General features: G+C 47.7%; 1 protein-coding gene across 2 annotated transcripts in view; it reads left to right on the top strand.

Moving 5' to 3' along the window:
* Positions 1-17641, top strand: part of DMTF1 (cyclin D binding myb like transcription factor 1) — an 86045-nt gene that overhangs the window by 54293 nt on the left and 14111 nt on the right. The window contains exons 13-14 of one of the 2 annotated variants that reach the window (XM_077471946.1): positions 2487-2645; positions 12616-12996. In XM_077471946.1, the coding sequence (XP_077328072.1) occupies positions 2487-2645; positions 12616-12996 (540 nt within the window). The remainder of the gene's footprint in view (positions 1-2486; positions 2646-12615; positions 12997-17641) is intronic. The other variant, XM_077471947.1, reaches the window with a different exon arrangement.

Below are 17641 nucleotides of genomic sequence, written 5' to 3'. Positions count from 1 at the left end.
ATTCTCTCCCTTTTATGTGTATGTATACCATTTGCAATAAATAACTGCTTATCTTGATTGGTCCATTTTGACTCAGTAATGTGCTTCATATAAAGTCCCACAAATTGCTCCCTCTTGTTCAAGATATCAGGGATGGAGGTATATAATTTATTACTGCCTCATATAAAGTCCCAAATTTAGTTCTAGCATAGTCCTAGCTCTTTTGACAATGCCACAGCATTGGCCTATGTCAATCACCAAGGGGGCACGAGAAGTCGTGCGGCCCAGAGAGAGGTGAATCACATACTAGCTTGGGGAGAATACAATCTACCTTGTCTATCGGCAGTCTTCATTCCAGGAATAGAAAATTGGCAGGTGGACTACTTGAGTCGCCATCAGTTGTTCCCGGGAGAATAGTCCCTTCACCCCGATATCTTTCTGACAATATTAAAAAGATGGGGGGGTCCCTGACATGGATCTGTTTGCGTCCAGGTTCAACAAAAAGATCGATGACTCAGAACAGATGCCTTGGTGTTCCAGTGGAATCAGTTCTCACTGATTTATGTATTCCCTCCTATTCTGCTGGTTCCACAACTTCTTCACAGGATCAAGCAGGAAGGGAAGTCAGTGATTCTTGTGGCCCAGAAGATCCTGGTATGCAGAGATAAGGATGGCGGTAGGGGGCCAATGGACCCCACCACCATGTCCAGACCTTCTCACACAGGGTCTGGTATTCCATCCTACCTTACAAACGATAAATTTAAGGGTTTGGCTATTGAGACCCACATTCTGAAGAAGCGTGGGCTGTCAGATTTGGCTACTGAGACTCACATTCTGAAGAAGCGTGGGCTGTCAGGCTCAGTGGTATCTACCTTGATTAATGCAAGGAAGCTGGCCTCCAGAATCATATATTAAAGAGTCTGGAAGGTCTATGTCTCCTGGTGTGAATCCAGGGGATGGCACCCCAGGAAGTATGTCATAGGTAAAATGCTTGACTTTCTGCAGATGGGGTTAGAAATGAAGCTGGCCTTGAATAATATCAAAGGCCAGGTCTCGGCTTTATCTGTATTATTTCAATGACCACTTGCTTCGCATTCTTTGGTACGTAGCTTTATTTAGGGGGTAACGCGGCTTAATCCTCCAGTTAGGTCACCTCTGAACCCATGGGAATTGAATTTAGTTCTATCGGCATTAGAAAACAGCCTTTTGAGCCCATACAGCTTATTCCCTTAGTCCTTTTGACAAGAAAACAAATTTTTCTGGTAGCCATATCTTCTGCAAGAAGGGTATCAGAGTTGGCTGCTCTTTCTCTGTAAAGAGCCGTACTTAATTATTCACAAGGATAAGGTGGTATGGAATCCTCATCCTAACTTTCTACCGAAGGTAGTGTCAAGGTTTTCATCTACACCAGGATATTGTTTTACTTTAATTTCATTCCAGAACCCTGTTCTACGGAAGAAAAGTCACTAGTCTACTTGAAGGCGACTGCTCAGATTAAAAAAAACTGATGTTTTGTTTGTGTTGCCTGAAGGTCCTAAAAAAGGACAGGCAGCATTGAAATATACAATTTCTAAATGGATTTGGCAAGTAATTGATCAAGCTTATGGTTTGAAGAGGAAGATTCCATCCTCTCAAATCAAAGCACACTCCACTAGGGCCGTTAGTACTTCGTGGGCAGTGCATCACCAAGCTTCCATGGCTCAAATCTGCAAGGCCGCAACTTGGTTTTCAGTCCATATATTTAACAGATTCTATCAAGTGGATGTAAGAAGGCATGAGCATATTGCCTTTGGGCATAGTGTGCTGCAGGCAACAGTATAAGTCCTCTGGTCTCATGGTGCCATACTTTTATTGTGTCTTCCTCCCCTCAGTTGGCATTGCTCAGGGACATCCCACATAGTAACTACTATGGTTCTGTGTCCTGTGATGTACAATAAAGAAAATAGGATTTTTATAACAGCTTACCTGTAAAATCCTTTTCTTGGAGTACATCACTGGACACAGAGGTCCCTCCGCTCTTCTAATACACGTATATTGCTTTGCTACAAAACTGAGGTACTCCCAGTAGTGGGAGTTATATGGGGAGTGGACTTCCTTTCTTAGAGTGTGCCAGTGTCCATCACCTGTAGGTGGCCTATAACCCACACAGTAACTACTATGGCTCTGTGTCCCATGATGTACACCAATAAAAGGATTTTCCAGGTTAGCTGTTATAAAAATCCTATTTTTGGAGTCCAATGAAGTCCCACCCCTTTGTGTTTATAATCTTGCTCTTGGTGGCGCTTGCTACGAACTGAGACCTGCTGGATGGAGGATCAGTTCTCCTGGGCTGGGCTACAGATGCTTGTTTGCCAGTTTCCAAATCCTTCTGAAGGCAGCAGTATAACCAGACAGTATCTACATTTCTGTGTGCAGCAATGGGCTCCATGAAAAGGATGTTCTGGTGAGTACAAAAATCCTATTTCTTTAGAAGATTTTTTAGTGACTTGTTTATTTTTCTGTCCCAGTCATTCTATTTACAGCCAGCCGGCACGACAGGCACCTTCATTCTGCAAACAGGATCTTCACAAAGTCTTCCATTATCCCTGGCATCCAGTCCATCTGTAACCTTGACATCCAGCACTTCCCCAGTCTCACCAGAGCAAATTATTGTGCATGCCTTATCCGTAAGTAGGAAGCCCCTGTACTGGATGCATTATTATTATTATTATTATTATTATACATGATTTATATAGCGCCAACAGTTTTCTCAGCGCTTTACAATGTATAGGGGGGCAACACAATTACAGTACAGTTCATTACAAAAGGATTAGGAGGGCCCTGCTCATAGAGCTTATATTCTAAAGGGAGGGAGTGGTGGTAGAAAAGGTAATTGCTGCAGAGAATGATTTGATGGGGGTCGCTCTGGGACAGTTGTTAGGTGGGTGTGGGATAGGCTTCCCCGAATAGGGGAGTTTTCAGGGATCTCCTAAAGGTGGACAGGTTAGGGGCTGATTGGATATACCGGGGCAGGGAGTTCCAGAGGATGGGAGAGGCTCTGGAGAAGTCCTGAAGGCGAGCAGGGGAGGAGGTAACAAGGGAGCTAGAGAGCAGGAGGTCCTGGGAGGAGCGGAGGGGACAATTTGGGCAATATCTGCAGATGAGGTTGGGATATAGCTGGGGGTGATGTTGTGGATGGCCTTGTATGTTATGGTTAGTATTTTGAATTTTACACAGTGGGGTAGGGGAAGCCAGTGAAGGGATTGGCAGAGAGGAGCAGCAGTCACGGATCGGTTAGTGAGGTGTATTAGTCTAGCAGCAGAATTCATAACAGACTGAAGGGGGGATAGCCTGCTTAAGGGTAGTCATTAAGAAGAGGCAGTAGTCAAGGAGGGAAATAATCAAGGAGTGAATAAGTTGCTTTGTGGTGTCATTAGTCAGGAAGGGTTGAATTCTGGAGATGTTGCAGAGGTTAAGGTGGCAGGATTTAGCCAGTGATTGGATATGGGGAGTGAGGGAGAGTTCAGAGTCAAGGATTACACCCAGGACCCTAGCGTATGTGGAGGGACCAATGGTTGTGTTGTTATTAATGGTGAAGTCACGGGGGGGGGGGGGGAACCATGAAGGAGGAAATATAACAAGCTTTTAGAAAGTTTGAGGAAGTAGTGTGACATCCATATTGATATGTCATTCAGTAAGTTTGAGATCCGTGAGGAGATCGAGGGGGTGAGTTGAGGAGTGGACAGATAGATCTGGGTGTCATCGGCATAGAGGTGGTATTGGAAGCCATGGGAGGTTATCAACTGGCCCAGGGAAGAGGTATACAGTGAGAATAGGAGAAGCCCAAGGACAGAGCCTAGGGGTACCACAACAGAAAGAGGAAGGGGGAGTGGAGGAGATGGAGTTGTGGCACTGAAAATGCACTGAGATAGGTAGGAGTTGAACCAGGATAAAGCAGAATCACGGAGGCCAAGGGAGTGTAATTTGCTGAGGAGGAGCAGGTGGTCAACTGTGTCAAAGGCAGCAGAGAGTTCTAAAAGTATGAGTATGGAGTAGTGCCCATTGGTTTTAGCAGTTAGTAGGTCATTGGTGAGTTTTAGTAGGGCAGTTTCAGTAGAATGTTGTGGGCGGAAGCCAGACTGTAGGGGGTCGCGAAGGTTGTTGTCCGCGAGGTAGCGACTCATTCGGTCATGGACAAGGAGTTCGATGAGTTTGGAGGCAAACGGGAGCAGGGAGATGGGTCTTAAGTTATTCAAACAGGTGGGGTCTAGTGAGGGTTTTTTGAGTATGGGGATAACCAGTGCATTTTTGAGCAAGGAAGGAAAGGTGCCGGAGGAGAGGGAGAGGTTGAAGATGTGGGTTAGGGAGTTTAGAATAGAGTGGGAAGGTGGTCGCAATAATTAAGAGGGGACTGGTAGTGAGGTGGGCCATGGAGAGGACTTTATCAACTTCATCTGTGGTAACTGGGCAAAAGGAGGAGAGTATTGAGTGTGGTGCTGGACCCGATGTGTTGGGTAAGGGAGGAATTTGAATGCTGGATATCTCCTTGCGAATTGTGTCGATTTTGCTGTTGAAATGGTTGGCAATCTGTTGAGCGGTAATCACGTTTGTGGGTGGGGGCAGTGGGGGGTGAAGTAAGGAATTAAGGATAGAAAAGAGTTGACCAGGTTTGGATGACAGCGTTTGGATGAGAGTGTTGTAATAGGTTTGTTTAGCAGTTTGGAGGTGATCTAGTTTATTGGTTAGTTCAAAAGAAAGAAGATTTGGTCTTTAGTTTTCATCAGCAGACAAGATGGGTAGAAAACAACATATGCTGTATATACACAAGTAAATGCTACCTTAATAAGACATGACTGATTTAGCAGTTTTAAAATGTTATGATATACAGAAATTAATGAAGACTCTGGAGATTTATTAGAGAATCTGATAGTCATGACACACTTAGCTGGGAATATTGAACATCCTTTTGAAATATCTTTATACCCAGTCTAAAACAGTTAATTGTGAGAAATTCCCTGAGCACCCCAATGCAAGATGTGCAATAATGCAATAATGCAAAGATGGTGTGAGACCTGCACCTATAACTATACCATTGATGAGATGCAAATACCATGTTTATAGCAGAATTATATAGTACATACCGTATATACTCGAGTATAGGCCGACCCGAATATAAGCCGAGGCCCCCAATTTACCCCCAAAAAAACTGGCAAACTTATTGACTCGTGTATAAGCCGAGGGTGAGACATGCCTGTCCATCCCTGTGTGTGTCCGTCCATCCCTGTGTGTCCGTCCATCCCTGTGTGTCCGTCCATCCCTGTGTGTCCGTCCATCCATCCCTGTGTGTGTGTGTGTCCATCCATCCATCCATCCCTGTGTGTGTGTGTCTCCATCCATCCATCCCTGTGTGTGTGTCTCCATCCATCCATCCATCCATCCCTGTGTGTGTGTGTCTCCATCCATCCATCCATCCCTGTGTGTGTGTGTATCCATCCATCCATCCATCCCTGTGTGTGTGTGTGTGTCTCCATCCATCCATCCATCCGTGTGTGTGTGTCTCCATCCGTGTGTGTGTGTGTGTGTGTGTGTGTGTGTGTGTGTGTGTGTGTGTCCAGCCTACCTGTGTCCCGAGCCTTTGTCCCGAGCCTCCGTCCCGTGTCGTGCCTTGCCTTCGTCCCGTCCCGTCCCGTCCTGTCCCGTGCCGTGCGTTGCCTTGCCTCCGTCCCGTGCCCTCTTCGTCGGCGGCCATTGTAAAATTCAAAAGCCGCGCCTCCTCCTTCGCCTGTGATAGGCGGAACACTGAATTTCCCAGCAGCCTGTGTTCCGCCTATCACGGACGTCGTATCATCCTCGTCCGTAGTACGAGGATGAGCGGATGCCCGTGATAGGCGGAACACAGGCTGCTGGGAAATTCAGTGTTCCGCCTATCACAGGCGAAGGCGGAGCCGGAGGCGCGGCTTTTGAATCAGAATGGCCGCTGTCTGTCTGCTCGACACGCTGATCGAGCGGGCAGACAGCGATGACTCGAGTATAAGCCGAGGGGGGCACTTTCAGCCTCAAAAAAGAGGCTGAAAATCTCGGCTTATACTCGAGTATATACGGTAATCCTTTTTTCTCTTTCGTTCATTGACGGACACAGCATCTTCATCTTGACCTTAGGGTTATATCGTCACCTTCAGGAGAGGACTAGCAGAACATGTAAAAACAGCAAAACTGCACAGTACCGCCCATGGGGGCGTTCCCACTGGCTATTACCCATTACACTGCATCCAGTAGCTCAGTTTTTTCTGCCTAGTGTAGGAGAAGGACCTGGCTCCCGGTGGGGACCATTGGTCCTGGGAATTTTTTCATTTTTCTGCATTTTTTATTCCTGTGATCTACAATTAACAGCCAGGCCGGGTGACAGGCTGGATTATGTAGATCCTGGTAGTCTCCCCAGCCTGGCCATCGAGTGTGAGCAGACCTTAGCTACGCGCTGGGTCAGCCATGACATGCCTTGTCTCTTCCAGAGGCGGCTGGTGAGCTATATGCTCCGGGGGAACACATATGATCGGGCTACTGCTGTCCATGTCACAGTGTGCCGTGGCCGACAGCCACCCCGTACTGCTCGGGTGATGGGTCTGTCCGTGGAATGCGTCCAGCAATCCCTGCAGAAGGGGTAAGTATGGTTCCACCTGTCTTGGCAGGATGGAGCAGCTGGGCATTCCCTGGGAGGCCAACTAGAGGGTCTCTCACTCTCCCTTTCTTCTCTCCCTGTCCTTCCCTCCTCCCCCTGCTATGGGCCGCTGTGTGACTGGGCATATGGGGGTGTGGTGCGCATACCTGGCCGGGGGTCCTCTGGGGGTCTCTGAGTCCTGGCAGGGGGCTGCGCTGAGTATTGTCGGTCCTCTTGTCCTTTTCCCTGTTTCTTGGGCCATGGTGGGGTGTTTTGGTGTATACGCCATGTAGGGAGGTCGCCACGTGTACTGCGGGCATTTTCCGGAGGCCGCAGCCATTTTTCTGTAGCCACAGACAGTTTTTTCCCTTTTGGCCATTTTCTGGAAGTCCGGTGGCCATTTTCCCGCTGCCCTCAGATGTTTTTTGCTGAGGCTGCCGGCGCCCATTTTCTAGTAGCCTCAGCTTGTTTTGCCTCTAGCGCTGGGTGGCTGTTTCTTACTGTAATAGCGCAAATTTTACACAGAACACCTTGTGGCTGACACGGGGGAAAGCGGATGGCGGCAGCACAGCGCAGTACCTGGGTCAGGGTGGTGAGTCCTGCGGGGGGGCCCCTCAATCTGTGGCAGCTAAGTGGGTGGGCATTTTGTGTGACTTGCCTTAGGTCCCTAAGTAGTGACAGGCAAGTATGGGTCAGCATGGCGTCTGGCACTTCTTCCCCAGACATCCCTGTTATGGCAACTTGTTCCTCTGCACCTGCAGTGCCTATGGACGCTCTGTCGGCGGTCCTGGAGTCCTTTGTTGCCAGGGTGGAAGCGGCGTGTGGGCGCAAGGGGGGTAAAAAATGCCCCCTCCCCCCACCGTCTTCTGGGGAAAGCTCTGATTCAGACTCGGGTCCCACTGTGGCAGGCAGCCCCTGTTCTGAAGTTTCAGATGATGTGGACCAGGACTGTTCAGGCAGTGAAAATGACTCTGTCTGGGTCAGCGCCGGAAAAAACGCTTGTAAGAGCACTTATTACAGCGGTACCCTAAAGATGGAGTATATGGCGGGGGCATTTACAGAGGTGATGGTCCCTTTTTGGTCCCACAAGCCGGCTTGCACGTGTTTTCTTACCTAACTTATTTTGATGAGATTATTTCCAAGGAGTGGGGAAGCCCGCAGTGGCCTTTTCAGTTCCGAGACGCATGGCGGTGCTCCTGAAGAAATGGACATCTCCATTTACCCCCCGGTATCCAGGTTAAATAAGGTAACCACGATTGCGGTGGAAGGGACCCCTGCTTTCAAGGACCCCTTCCGACAGGAGGGCCGTGGCGGTTGCCCGGTCCTTGTTTATGGTGGTGGGGTCAGCATTGCGGCCAGTGTTAGCCAGAGCCCTGGTGTCCCAGACGCTTACTAAATGGGCTAAATTGTTGCACCGTGAGTTGGAGAAGCAACAGGCTTCCCCGGTCTGCGTGGAGCTGGAGGACCAGTTGGTGCAGGGCCTTAAGTATGTCTGTGATGCAGCCTTAGATACGGCCCCCTTGCTCTCTAGAGCCTCAGTATCAGTTGTGGTGCTTCGTCGCCTGATTTAGCTAAAATGCTGGTCTGCTGACCAGGCATCTAAAAAAGAAATGGCGGATTTGCCCTTCCAGGGAGAGAGGCTGTTTGGGGCCTCGCTGGATGACATTATTAAGAATATTACTGGGGGTAAAAGTATGTTGCTCCTACAGTCTAGGAAAGGTAAGGAGCCACGCCGTAGGCAAGGGCCCTCCTTTTCTGCTCAGAAGCGGATTTTTTGTCCGCCCGAGTCGGCAGGTAAGCGCTCCCAGTCCGACAAGGAGCCCGCTGAGGGACAAAAGCGTCCCTGGTTTCACAAGCCAAACAAGCCTGTGAGCAAATCTGTTGCCGCATGAAGGTTTGCCCCCATCCGACTCTCGGGTGGGGGGGGGGTCACCTTCGGGAGTTTGCAGCTCGGTGGGCCTCCCTACTTTCCGACCAGTGGGTCTGCAAACTGGTTTCATGAGGATACAAGATATAGTTTCTCTCCTGTCCGCCAAACAGATTTTTTCTCTCCAAACTTCATCTTCTTCCGGCTTGCAGGGACAGTACAGGACCTACTGCTGCATGGGGTGATAATGCCTGTGCCGACACAGGAAAGGTTTTAGGGATTCTACTCCAATCTGTTTGTAGTCCCAAAGAAGGAAGGGGTCCGTCCGGTCCTGGATCTCAAGGCTCTCAACAGCTTTGTGAAAGTACAAAGGTTCAGGATGGAATCCGTGCGCTCCGTGGTCGCTGAATTCCATCAGGGGGATTTCTTGGCATCCCTGGACATCAAGGACGCCTACTTGTGTGTCCCCATATACGTCAGGCAACAGAGGTTTCTGCGATTTGCGGTCGGGGACGAGGACTACCAATTTGTAGCTTTCCCCTTTGGTGCTAGCCCCAATTCTGGCTTTGCTAAGGCAGCGAGGGATCGCAATCATGGGTTACCTGGATGACCTCATTCTGAGACCAGCTTCCGCCTCAGAATTAAGGGAGGATGTGGCAATCGCCATGCAAACTCTTCGGAAGTTTGGTTGGGTACTGAACGTCCAGAAGTCGGTGTTGGTGCCGACTCAACACTTGGAGTACCTGGGCTTGCTTCTGGACTCCTCAGAGGCAAGAGTCTTTCTCCCTTCAGACAAGCTGCAGACTCTTTGGTCGTCGCTGCATTTTTGCCTGCAAGTCCTGGGTCCCATGGTAGCCACTTTCGAGGCGGTACTATATGCTCAATTCTACACTCAAGTCTCGCAAAAGGAGATCCTGTCCAAATGGGAAAAATTTCCGTTATCTCTGGATTGTCAAATTCGGTTGAGCCAGCTAGTCAGGGATTCCCTGCTCTGGTGGCAGAGGTCGCCGGCCCTTCGGTCTGGGAAGTCGTTCCTTCCTCTTCATTGGAGGCCAGACCTGACCGGTTGGGGGGGAGTTTGGGGCGTACAGTCGGCCCAGGGTCGCTGGACGTAGGAAGAATCCCGCCTGCCGATCATTGTGTAGAACTTCGGGCGATCAAGCTGTGCCTCTCCACATTGTCACAGAGGCTGCAGGGGCATCCAATCAGGATCCAGTCAACCATCAAGGAGGAACAAGGAGCTCGTCTGCAGCACTGGAGGTCGTTCACATCCTCCGTAGGGTAGAGCGGCGCGTACCAGCTCTGTCGGCCGTGTACATTCCAGGTGTAGAAAACCGGGGATTCCGGTGATTCTGCTTTTCCCAGATAGGCCTTGGCGTCCTTGGTACGTCGACATTATGAACAGTACGAATGGTGGCGGATGTTCCTTGGCGGCTACCGATGGGAGAGGACCTTCTGTCGCAAGGTCCAATATGTAATTCTGCTTTACAGTCTCTGGCTTTAACGGCATGGCTTTTGAAAGCCAGGTGTTAAGGGAATGAGGTCTGTCGGATTCGGTAATCTCCACTATGCTGAGGGCACGGAAGTCATCTTCTCGGAAGATTTATCATCGTACATGGAAGGCCTACATCTCCATGTGTGAGGAGATGGGGTTGGCGTCCGCATACATATTCAGTTTCCAGGATCCTGCTGTTTTTGCAGCGAGGAGTGGATCAGAAACTTGCTTTAAGCACCATTAAGGGGCAGGTATCATCTTTGGCTGTCTTTTCAGTGACTTTTGGCGACTCATTCATTGGTGAGTACATTTGTTCAGGGGGTTTGACATGTGGCCCCTCCGGTTCGACCACCGCTGCCTCAGTGGGATTTGAATCTGGTGTTCTTGGTGCTTCAGAAACCGCGGTTTAAAAACATTAGGGAGATCCCCTTATTGACACTCTCAGAAAGTAGTCTTTCTAGTGGCGATTACATCTGCCAGGAGTGTTTCTGAGTTGGCGGCCTTGTCATGCAAGTCTCCCTACTTGGTCCTCCACAAGGATAAGGCGGTGCTGCGCCCGCAGTCTTAGTTTCTTCCAAAGGTGGTTTCGGCCTTTCATCTAAATGAGGACATTGTGCTTCCGTCCTTATGTCCTCAGCCATCACACCCCAAAGAGGTTGCTTTGCATTCCTTGGATGTGGTCCGGGCTCTGCGGGTGTATCTGTCTGCTATGGCTCCTTTTCGGAGGTCGGACTCGCTGTTTGTATTGGTGGCTGGTCCGAAGAAGGGCCTGGCGGTCTTGTCGGCCACCATTTCTCGATGGGTCAGACAGATTGTGGTTCAGGCTTATGCCGTAAGGGAGCGAGCGCCCCCCTTTCCTGTCACGGAGCATTCGACCAGGCAATTGGTGCCTCCTGGGCTTTCCAACATGAAGCGTCCGCTTCACCTGATCGTCCGTTCACACTTTCACTAAAGTTTACAAGGTTGATGTGAGCGCATCTTCAGATGCTTGCTTTGACCGAGAGGTTTTGCAAGCGGCTGTTTAAGGTTGCAACTCCTCCGTTGAGGAGCTCTGGTTGTTATGGATGGAGTTATTTTCTTGCTGTTGAAGATGCTGTGTCTGCCAATGAACAAAAGAGAAAATAGGATTTTTGTACTCACTGTAAAATCCTTTTCTGGGAAGTTCATTGACGGACACAGCACCCACCCCTCCTATTTATGTTTGTACTGCTTTTTGACGAACTGAGCTGCTGGATGCACTGTGAGGGGTTATAGCCAGTAGGACTGCCCCCTGGGCGGTACTGTGCTGTTTTGCTGTTTTTACATGTTCTGCCTAGTCCTCTCCTGAAGGTGGCGATATAACCCTAAGGTCAAGATGAAGATGCTGTGTCCGCAATGAACTTTTTACAGTGAGTACAAAAATCCTATTTTTTCTCTAAAGCTCCTCTAACTTTGTATACTGTTCCTAATCCACGTATGTCAAATGCAGTACAGTACTGTGTGTAGGTCAGGGTTGCTAAACCTTTTGACCTTCCTGGGCTACATTGGAAGAAGAGGAATTGTCCTGGGCTGCATGTGCTCAGGCACAGCAGCCCATTCATTGGAATGGGCTGCTGTGCCTGTGTTTCATGCAGGAAAAAGGTTGGTGCTCCATTTTTGAACCGCAGTGGCTGGGAATTTGCATGTGTTTGCACCATGCGATATCCCAATGGTTCCCACACCTGAAAATGCAATGAATTTTTAGATGCGTGGGGGTGTCATTAGGAATGACTTACAGCCTCTCACATCTGTAAAGAGTAGTGCATTTTGGCTGCGGGTGCAGGAACAGTTACAATTCCTGCACCAGCAGTAGTGTGAGCCTAGCCTAAATTCACAGACCGTTTGTTAAATCCATGATTTTTACATCTCTGTGAATACAGTATCTGGTACTGACATGTAACTGCATGTCTGTAACGGACATTCATGGACAGATGTAAAAATCATGGCTTTTACAAACTGTCCTTCAATTTACTTTCCTGGTGCTACCTGCCATTGCCGGTGCTTTTACAAAAAGACACCCATGGCACCCCTTTGGCTGTGCCTGTTCCTGCATTCTATGCATATACATTTACGGCCTCCCTGCGTCCCTCTATGCGTGCCGGCCGCCGTGGCTTGCAAGGCTGCATGCTGAACTGTCCTGGGCCGCTGGTTTGACACCCTTGGTGTAGGTAATATGGGCCAAACTAAGCAACTAAAAGAAATCTTCATGTCTAGTAAAAAATAACTGACATTTTTGTAGCAGGCCATTATGTAATGCTTTTCATTTTGGAATTGTGGTGCTTATGGAGGACTTGACATCGGAAAACAAGGGGTTGTAACATTTCTACAGTTCAGCCCTCTGGCTTGTGTGGCTGGTGCAAATAAAATACTGCAACCAAACTTCTGTTACTAAAGGAAACCCAACACAAAAAGCGCATTTGTTTCCTGTAAGGTATATACCATACCATTGGATTAAGATGATATACCCAATTATGGTAAGTGTCAAACCTTTCCATTGAAAGAGAAAAAAAATATTTGAGTAAGAGGAGAATTATTTTTCTTTAATAAGAACGGGTGCATTTGTGAGGATGTTAGTGCACAGTGTATGTGGATCCCTCTGATCATGTTCTCTTATATTTACAGCCAGAACACCTCCTAAGTACAAATGACAATGTCACTGTCCACTGTCACCCGCCTGGAATTATAATTCGAACACTTGCTTCGGATGACATCTCTTCACCCTTCACTCAGACTGAGCTCTCTATAGACTCTACCTTACATCAAGAAGATTTGAACAGTCCTCAGAGTTGTCATGAAGCTGATCATCTCTCCCAGGAGATCCACCATAATGACATTAACAGTAGCCATGACTCTTTGTATTGCACTGAGCAGTCCTCAAAGATGATGAGGGTGGGGAGTACTATGAAGCTGTTACCGCATCCTGATGTAACAGAAGACATAACTGTTGTGGGGGTAAAACCTAGTGAAACTTGCGTTGACTTGGAAGCAAACCTTGTGAAAAAGGTAAGAATAGAAAACATGAATGCTGTGACGTAACATTTCAAATCTCCTTGTTGGTCAACTTGCCACCTTGTAATCCTGCAACATACAAAGACCCACTAAAGCTGACCATACCGGTTCTAATCTCAGTCGGTTCAGCAGGAACTGGCCGAGATTGGAACCAAGCATGGGCAGACCAAATGTACCCAAGTTGATCGATCTATCAACATGAGTACAACAAGCCTGCTGGATTTTACATGCGATTATTTCTAGTGGCTGTTAAAGCCACTATCAATAATCACTGTGTTATAGTATCATAGTATCATAGTTGCTAAGGTTGAATAAAGACACCAGTCCATCCAGTTCAACCTGAGTGAGCGTCTACAATTGTCCCTATCCCTGTACATTGCACACTCACATTGGTTCCTACCCTCAAGGAGCCCACTATCCAAGGTCCCCATTCATATACCAGGGCCAATTTTGGACAGAAACCAATTAACCTACCTGCATGTCTTTGGATTGTGGGGGGAAACCGGAGTACCCGGAGGAAACCCTCACAGGGAGAACATGCAAACTCCACGCAGGTAGTGTCGTGGTTGGGATTCGAACCAGCGACCCTTCTTACTGCTAGGTGAGAGTGCTAACTACTACACCACTGTGCCACCCTTAGTGTTCTTCTAGCGGGGACAGCTTCCCCCACTGGGAGAACACAATGGCTCCACGGGAGGGATTCCCCCATCAACACTGATTGTGTTGGTGGGAAAATAAATTTTCTTTCCTGCAGCCCATGGTCCTTCTATGGCCGGCTTTACTCGCACTTTTGTATGCTTGCTATCCCATGTGTGCTTTCTAAAATCGTACTTTTTTTTTTTTTTTTTTTTTAACTTGCGCTCTTCGCAGTTGAGAGGTTCCCCCTTTATCTGTAATATATAGTAGTGTTCCATGTACAAAGTGCTCTGCCCTGTCCTAGATATTGGTATGAAGTGCCCATCAACTAGAAGTTTCCAATAACAGGAGAAAGTTGATGGGCTAGTTGTATTGGCAAGTCTACTAACGACGATGCAGGAGTGTCATGAGTTCTGAATACTGGTACTAAGGCATTTGCCGGATTAAAGGGCACTACCCATTCTATGTGTTTTTCATAACATTTCCACCTGTTTATGTATATTTTGATCATTTCAGTGGTGTAGATATTTTTTTTGCTAGTTTTCATTTTTTATCTGATATGGAAAAATATCAGTAAAGGCTGCTTTGTTGGGTTTTGGATTGAGGAGACTAGAGAGTAGAGAGTATCAAAATCGAATCCATAGGTAATATAAATAACAGACACAGAAAGTGAGAGGGATAGCTACCCCCACTCTCCTTCTCACCTCCTATTTCATAGCAGAGTGTGCAGCAGATCTTGTGGCCCTCATTCGCCCTATGGCAGCCAAGAGTCATAATTGTGACTGCCATATTGGGTTCAGTCAAAAAATAGGTTTCCAGGAACCATGGCAAGATCTCACAAGAATTTGAGAACACCCGCAAGATCTTAGCTCTATAGTGGTTGTGTGCCATGATGGAACAGCAGGTATATTTTAGTGGGTAATCGGAGGTATGTTGCAGGTTTTTTGAGAGAGACCTGGCTGAAGACTGGAGCTCCAAAACGTGACCTCCACTCCACATCTCAATAGACACAAGACACAACTTGTGGAGGTCACTTGTTTCCTGTCAAATCTGCATTTCCCTAAGGATTTCTGTCTGCAGACTGGAGCTCCACAGGAATCATGTGACCTCCAGTTTTTTTGTTTTTTTTTATCAACTTTAACCCTTTCGCTGCCAAAGCTGTTTTTGCATATTTATTTTAGTTTTTTGCAGACATGTTGAAAAATAATTTTTAGCCTGAAGATTACATAAACCCCCCCCCCCCCCCCCCAAACATTATATCATTTCTGAAAGCAGACACCCTAGAGAATCAAATAGTGGTAGTTTTTTATGTCGCACGATATTGCCGCAAAGGTATAGGAAACGCAAAATTTCAGTAAAATACACAATAATGTGAATTTAAAGGGAAAACAAATGCAAAAAATTACCCCCATTTTTGGTAAAATATAAAAGACAGTGTTGTACCGAGTAAAAGGATACCCAACATGTTAAACCTTAAATTTGTGTGCACCAGTAAAATGGCAAAAAACTTCTGTACCCTGTATTTTCTATAGGCAACGCTTCAAACGCCCCCTATAGGTCATCAGTTTAGTTTTATGGAGGAGGTCTGGTGCTAGAAATATCTCTCTCATGCTGGTATTTCAAGTGTAGGCACCCCTGACGCGTGTTTGCTTTTGTACATGCGTATGTGTGGGAGTGGGGGGCCCTCTAAATTTTTTTGGGGGGGTGGGATTTTATGTGCTTGGGTGTAACTTTTTTTTACTTCAAGCAGAGCTCCATCCAAAAGGGGATGCTTCGCTTGTGTGCCTCCTTCTCTCCTCTGCTGCTACATTTGGCACCTTTTGGGGGGAGGGGTTTTGACGAGTTTCTACTCCCACATCCGGCTGAGTTCAGCTCCCTTCTCCTTCCTCTGAAGCCGGCCCATTTATAGAGCATAGCGCAATTTGCGCTTGCGCAGTAGCAAACTGGCTGTGAAGCCACATGGCTTTACTACCGGTTCCCCTTAGGCAAGATGGCGGCGCCAGCACCCAGAGAGCTGATTCAAGAATTGGCTTGGGGGAAGACACTGCTGGATGCCTGGGCAGGCAAATTCCCTAATATTAAAAGGCACCAGCTACAGTATTTGTAGCTGCTGACTTTTAATTGTTGGAGGAGGGGGGGCGGAACTCTTCTTTAACTTTTTGTTGTTGACAGGTTCTCTTTATTGAGAGATGCTGGCATGTCTCCTCTATGCTCCACACTAGGGGGGGTTAAGTATTTTAGGGGGTTAGGGGTCTATAAGTGGAGGGAGGGGTGGTATTTGAGGGGCTGTCAGTAGAGGAAGGGGGTGGTATTTGGGGGAGTTTGAGGTCTGTCATTGGGGGAGGGGTGGTATACTGTAAATACTGTAGTTGCTGACTTTTAATATTAGGGAACTTGCCTGCCCAGGCATCCAGCAGTGTCTTCAACTGAGCCATCTTGACTAAGGGAAAGTGAAGCAGTGCAGCATCACAGCTGGTTTCCTACTGGGCATGCGCTAATCGCGATGAGTTCTGTGAATGGGCCAGCTGCGGGGTAAGGCGGAGGGTGGTAAACTCAGTTGTAAGTGGGAGAGTTTACCGTCAAAACAAGGTACACGTCCCCCACTCCCGCCAAAAGGTGCCAAATGTGACTGTGGAGGGGGAAGAAGGCAGAAAAGCAGAGCGTCCCCTTTTGGGTTAAGCTCCACTTAACCAAAAACATTTTTTTTTTGTAGAGGCTCCACCCCCACATATATGCATATTTGAACGTAAACATACATGTCATGGGCACTCACGATTGAAAACAATTGAGATACACGTTACATATATGTCCAGTTGTTAACAGTTATGCCTGGGTCCTCTCTAGCCATGTGCAGGATGATCTCTGTATCCCAGTAGTGTAGTAACTTGATTAGAAAAGGTCTGGAAGGATTTATAGTGGCGAACATGGTACTCTGTGGGCCCCCTCCACAGCAAATTGCACAGAAAAATGGTTGCAGCCAAAAAAGTGTTGCCTGTGTCTTTATGAATTATACAGGGAGTTTTCCTTCTATATGCTCAAGGGTTCCAATAAGTCTGAGATTGTTAAATCTAAAGCCGCGTACACACGGGCGGACTGTCTGGCCAACTAAGTCCGTCAGACAATCCGACGGATAGTCCGTCCTACTTTTGAATGAACGGACTTGACCACACACGATGAACAGACAGTCCGTTGAAAGCTTGCGCGATGACGTGTACAGCACGTACGACGGGACTAGAAATAGGACGTCCAATACTCAGCAATGCAACCTTCCGCCGTGTAAATCCTTTCTGAGCATGCGCCATACTTAGTCCGTCCAACTAGCCTACTCACGAGCGGACTGTCCGCTGAAACCAAAGTTGGACGGACTGTATTACGGAAATTCCGAAAGACTTAGTCCGCCAGACTGTCCGCTGAAAAAGTCCGCTGAAGCCCACGCACAAGCGCACTGTCTGCTGAAATGTGTTTCAGCGGACTAAGTTGGACAGACAGTCCGCCCGTGTGTACGCGGCTTAAGCCTGTCACTAGATGTTCAACTCTCATTTCTTCTTGTTTCAAGGTTGTAGCTTGATCCTCTCAATCTCCCAACCTGCCTCCCAGGTAGATTCTCTTATTTTCTGTATGTCATGCCTGAGCAGAGCAATGTCCTCTTTAAGGCTCTAAATTTTTGTAGAGCTGTAAGAATTTTTATTGCCTGCAGGATTTCTTCCAGAGTAGGTTCAGGATGGTATGTCAGGCTGGTCACCGATATTTGTTGGGCACACGAGGTATCCTGAGTTAAGACTTTCCTCCCCTGCATTCTGCTCCTAACTTCCCAATAACATGGCCTCCTAGTTCTCAAGGATATGGTCAGGGTTTTCAGGGGGGCACAGAAGAACAAGTATTGATGTCTTTGCTCACAGATTCCTTGGTAGGAGTGTGGGCAAAATGCTCAAGCTTGGTTGCAGCGATCCCTGGCTAAGGATTGCTGAGGGGTGGCATCAGTATGGTGAGGGAGATCCTCTGC

The sequence above is a fragment of the Lithobates pipiens genome, unplaced genomic scaffold (assembly GCF_037356315.1).
Source record: "Lithobates pipiens isolate NorthernLeopardFrog02 unplaced genomic scaffold, aLitPip1_a1.2 Scaffold_8, whole genome shotgun sequence".
NCBI classification, from domain to species: Eukaryota; Metazoa; Chordata; class Amphibia; order Anura; family Ranidae; genus Lithobates; species Lithobates pipiens.
This window is presented reverse-complemented; position numbering and strand designations above follow the sequence as displayed.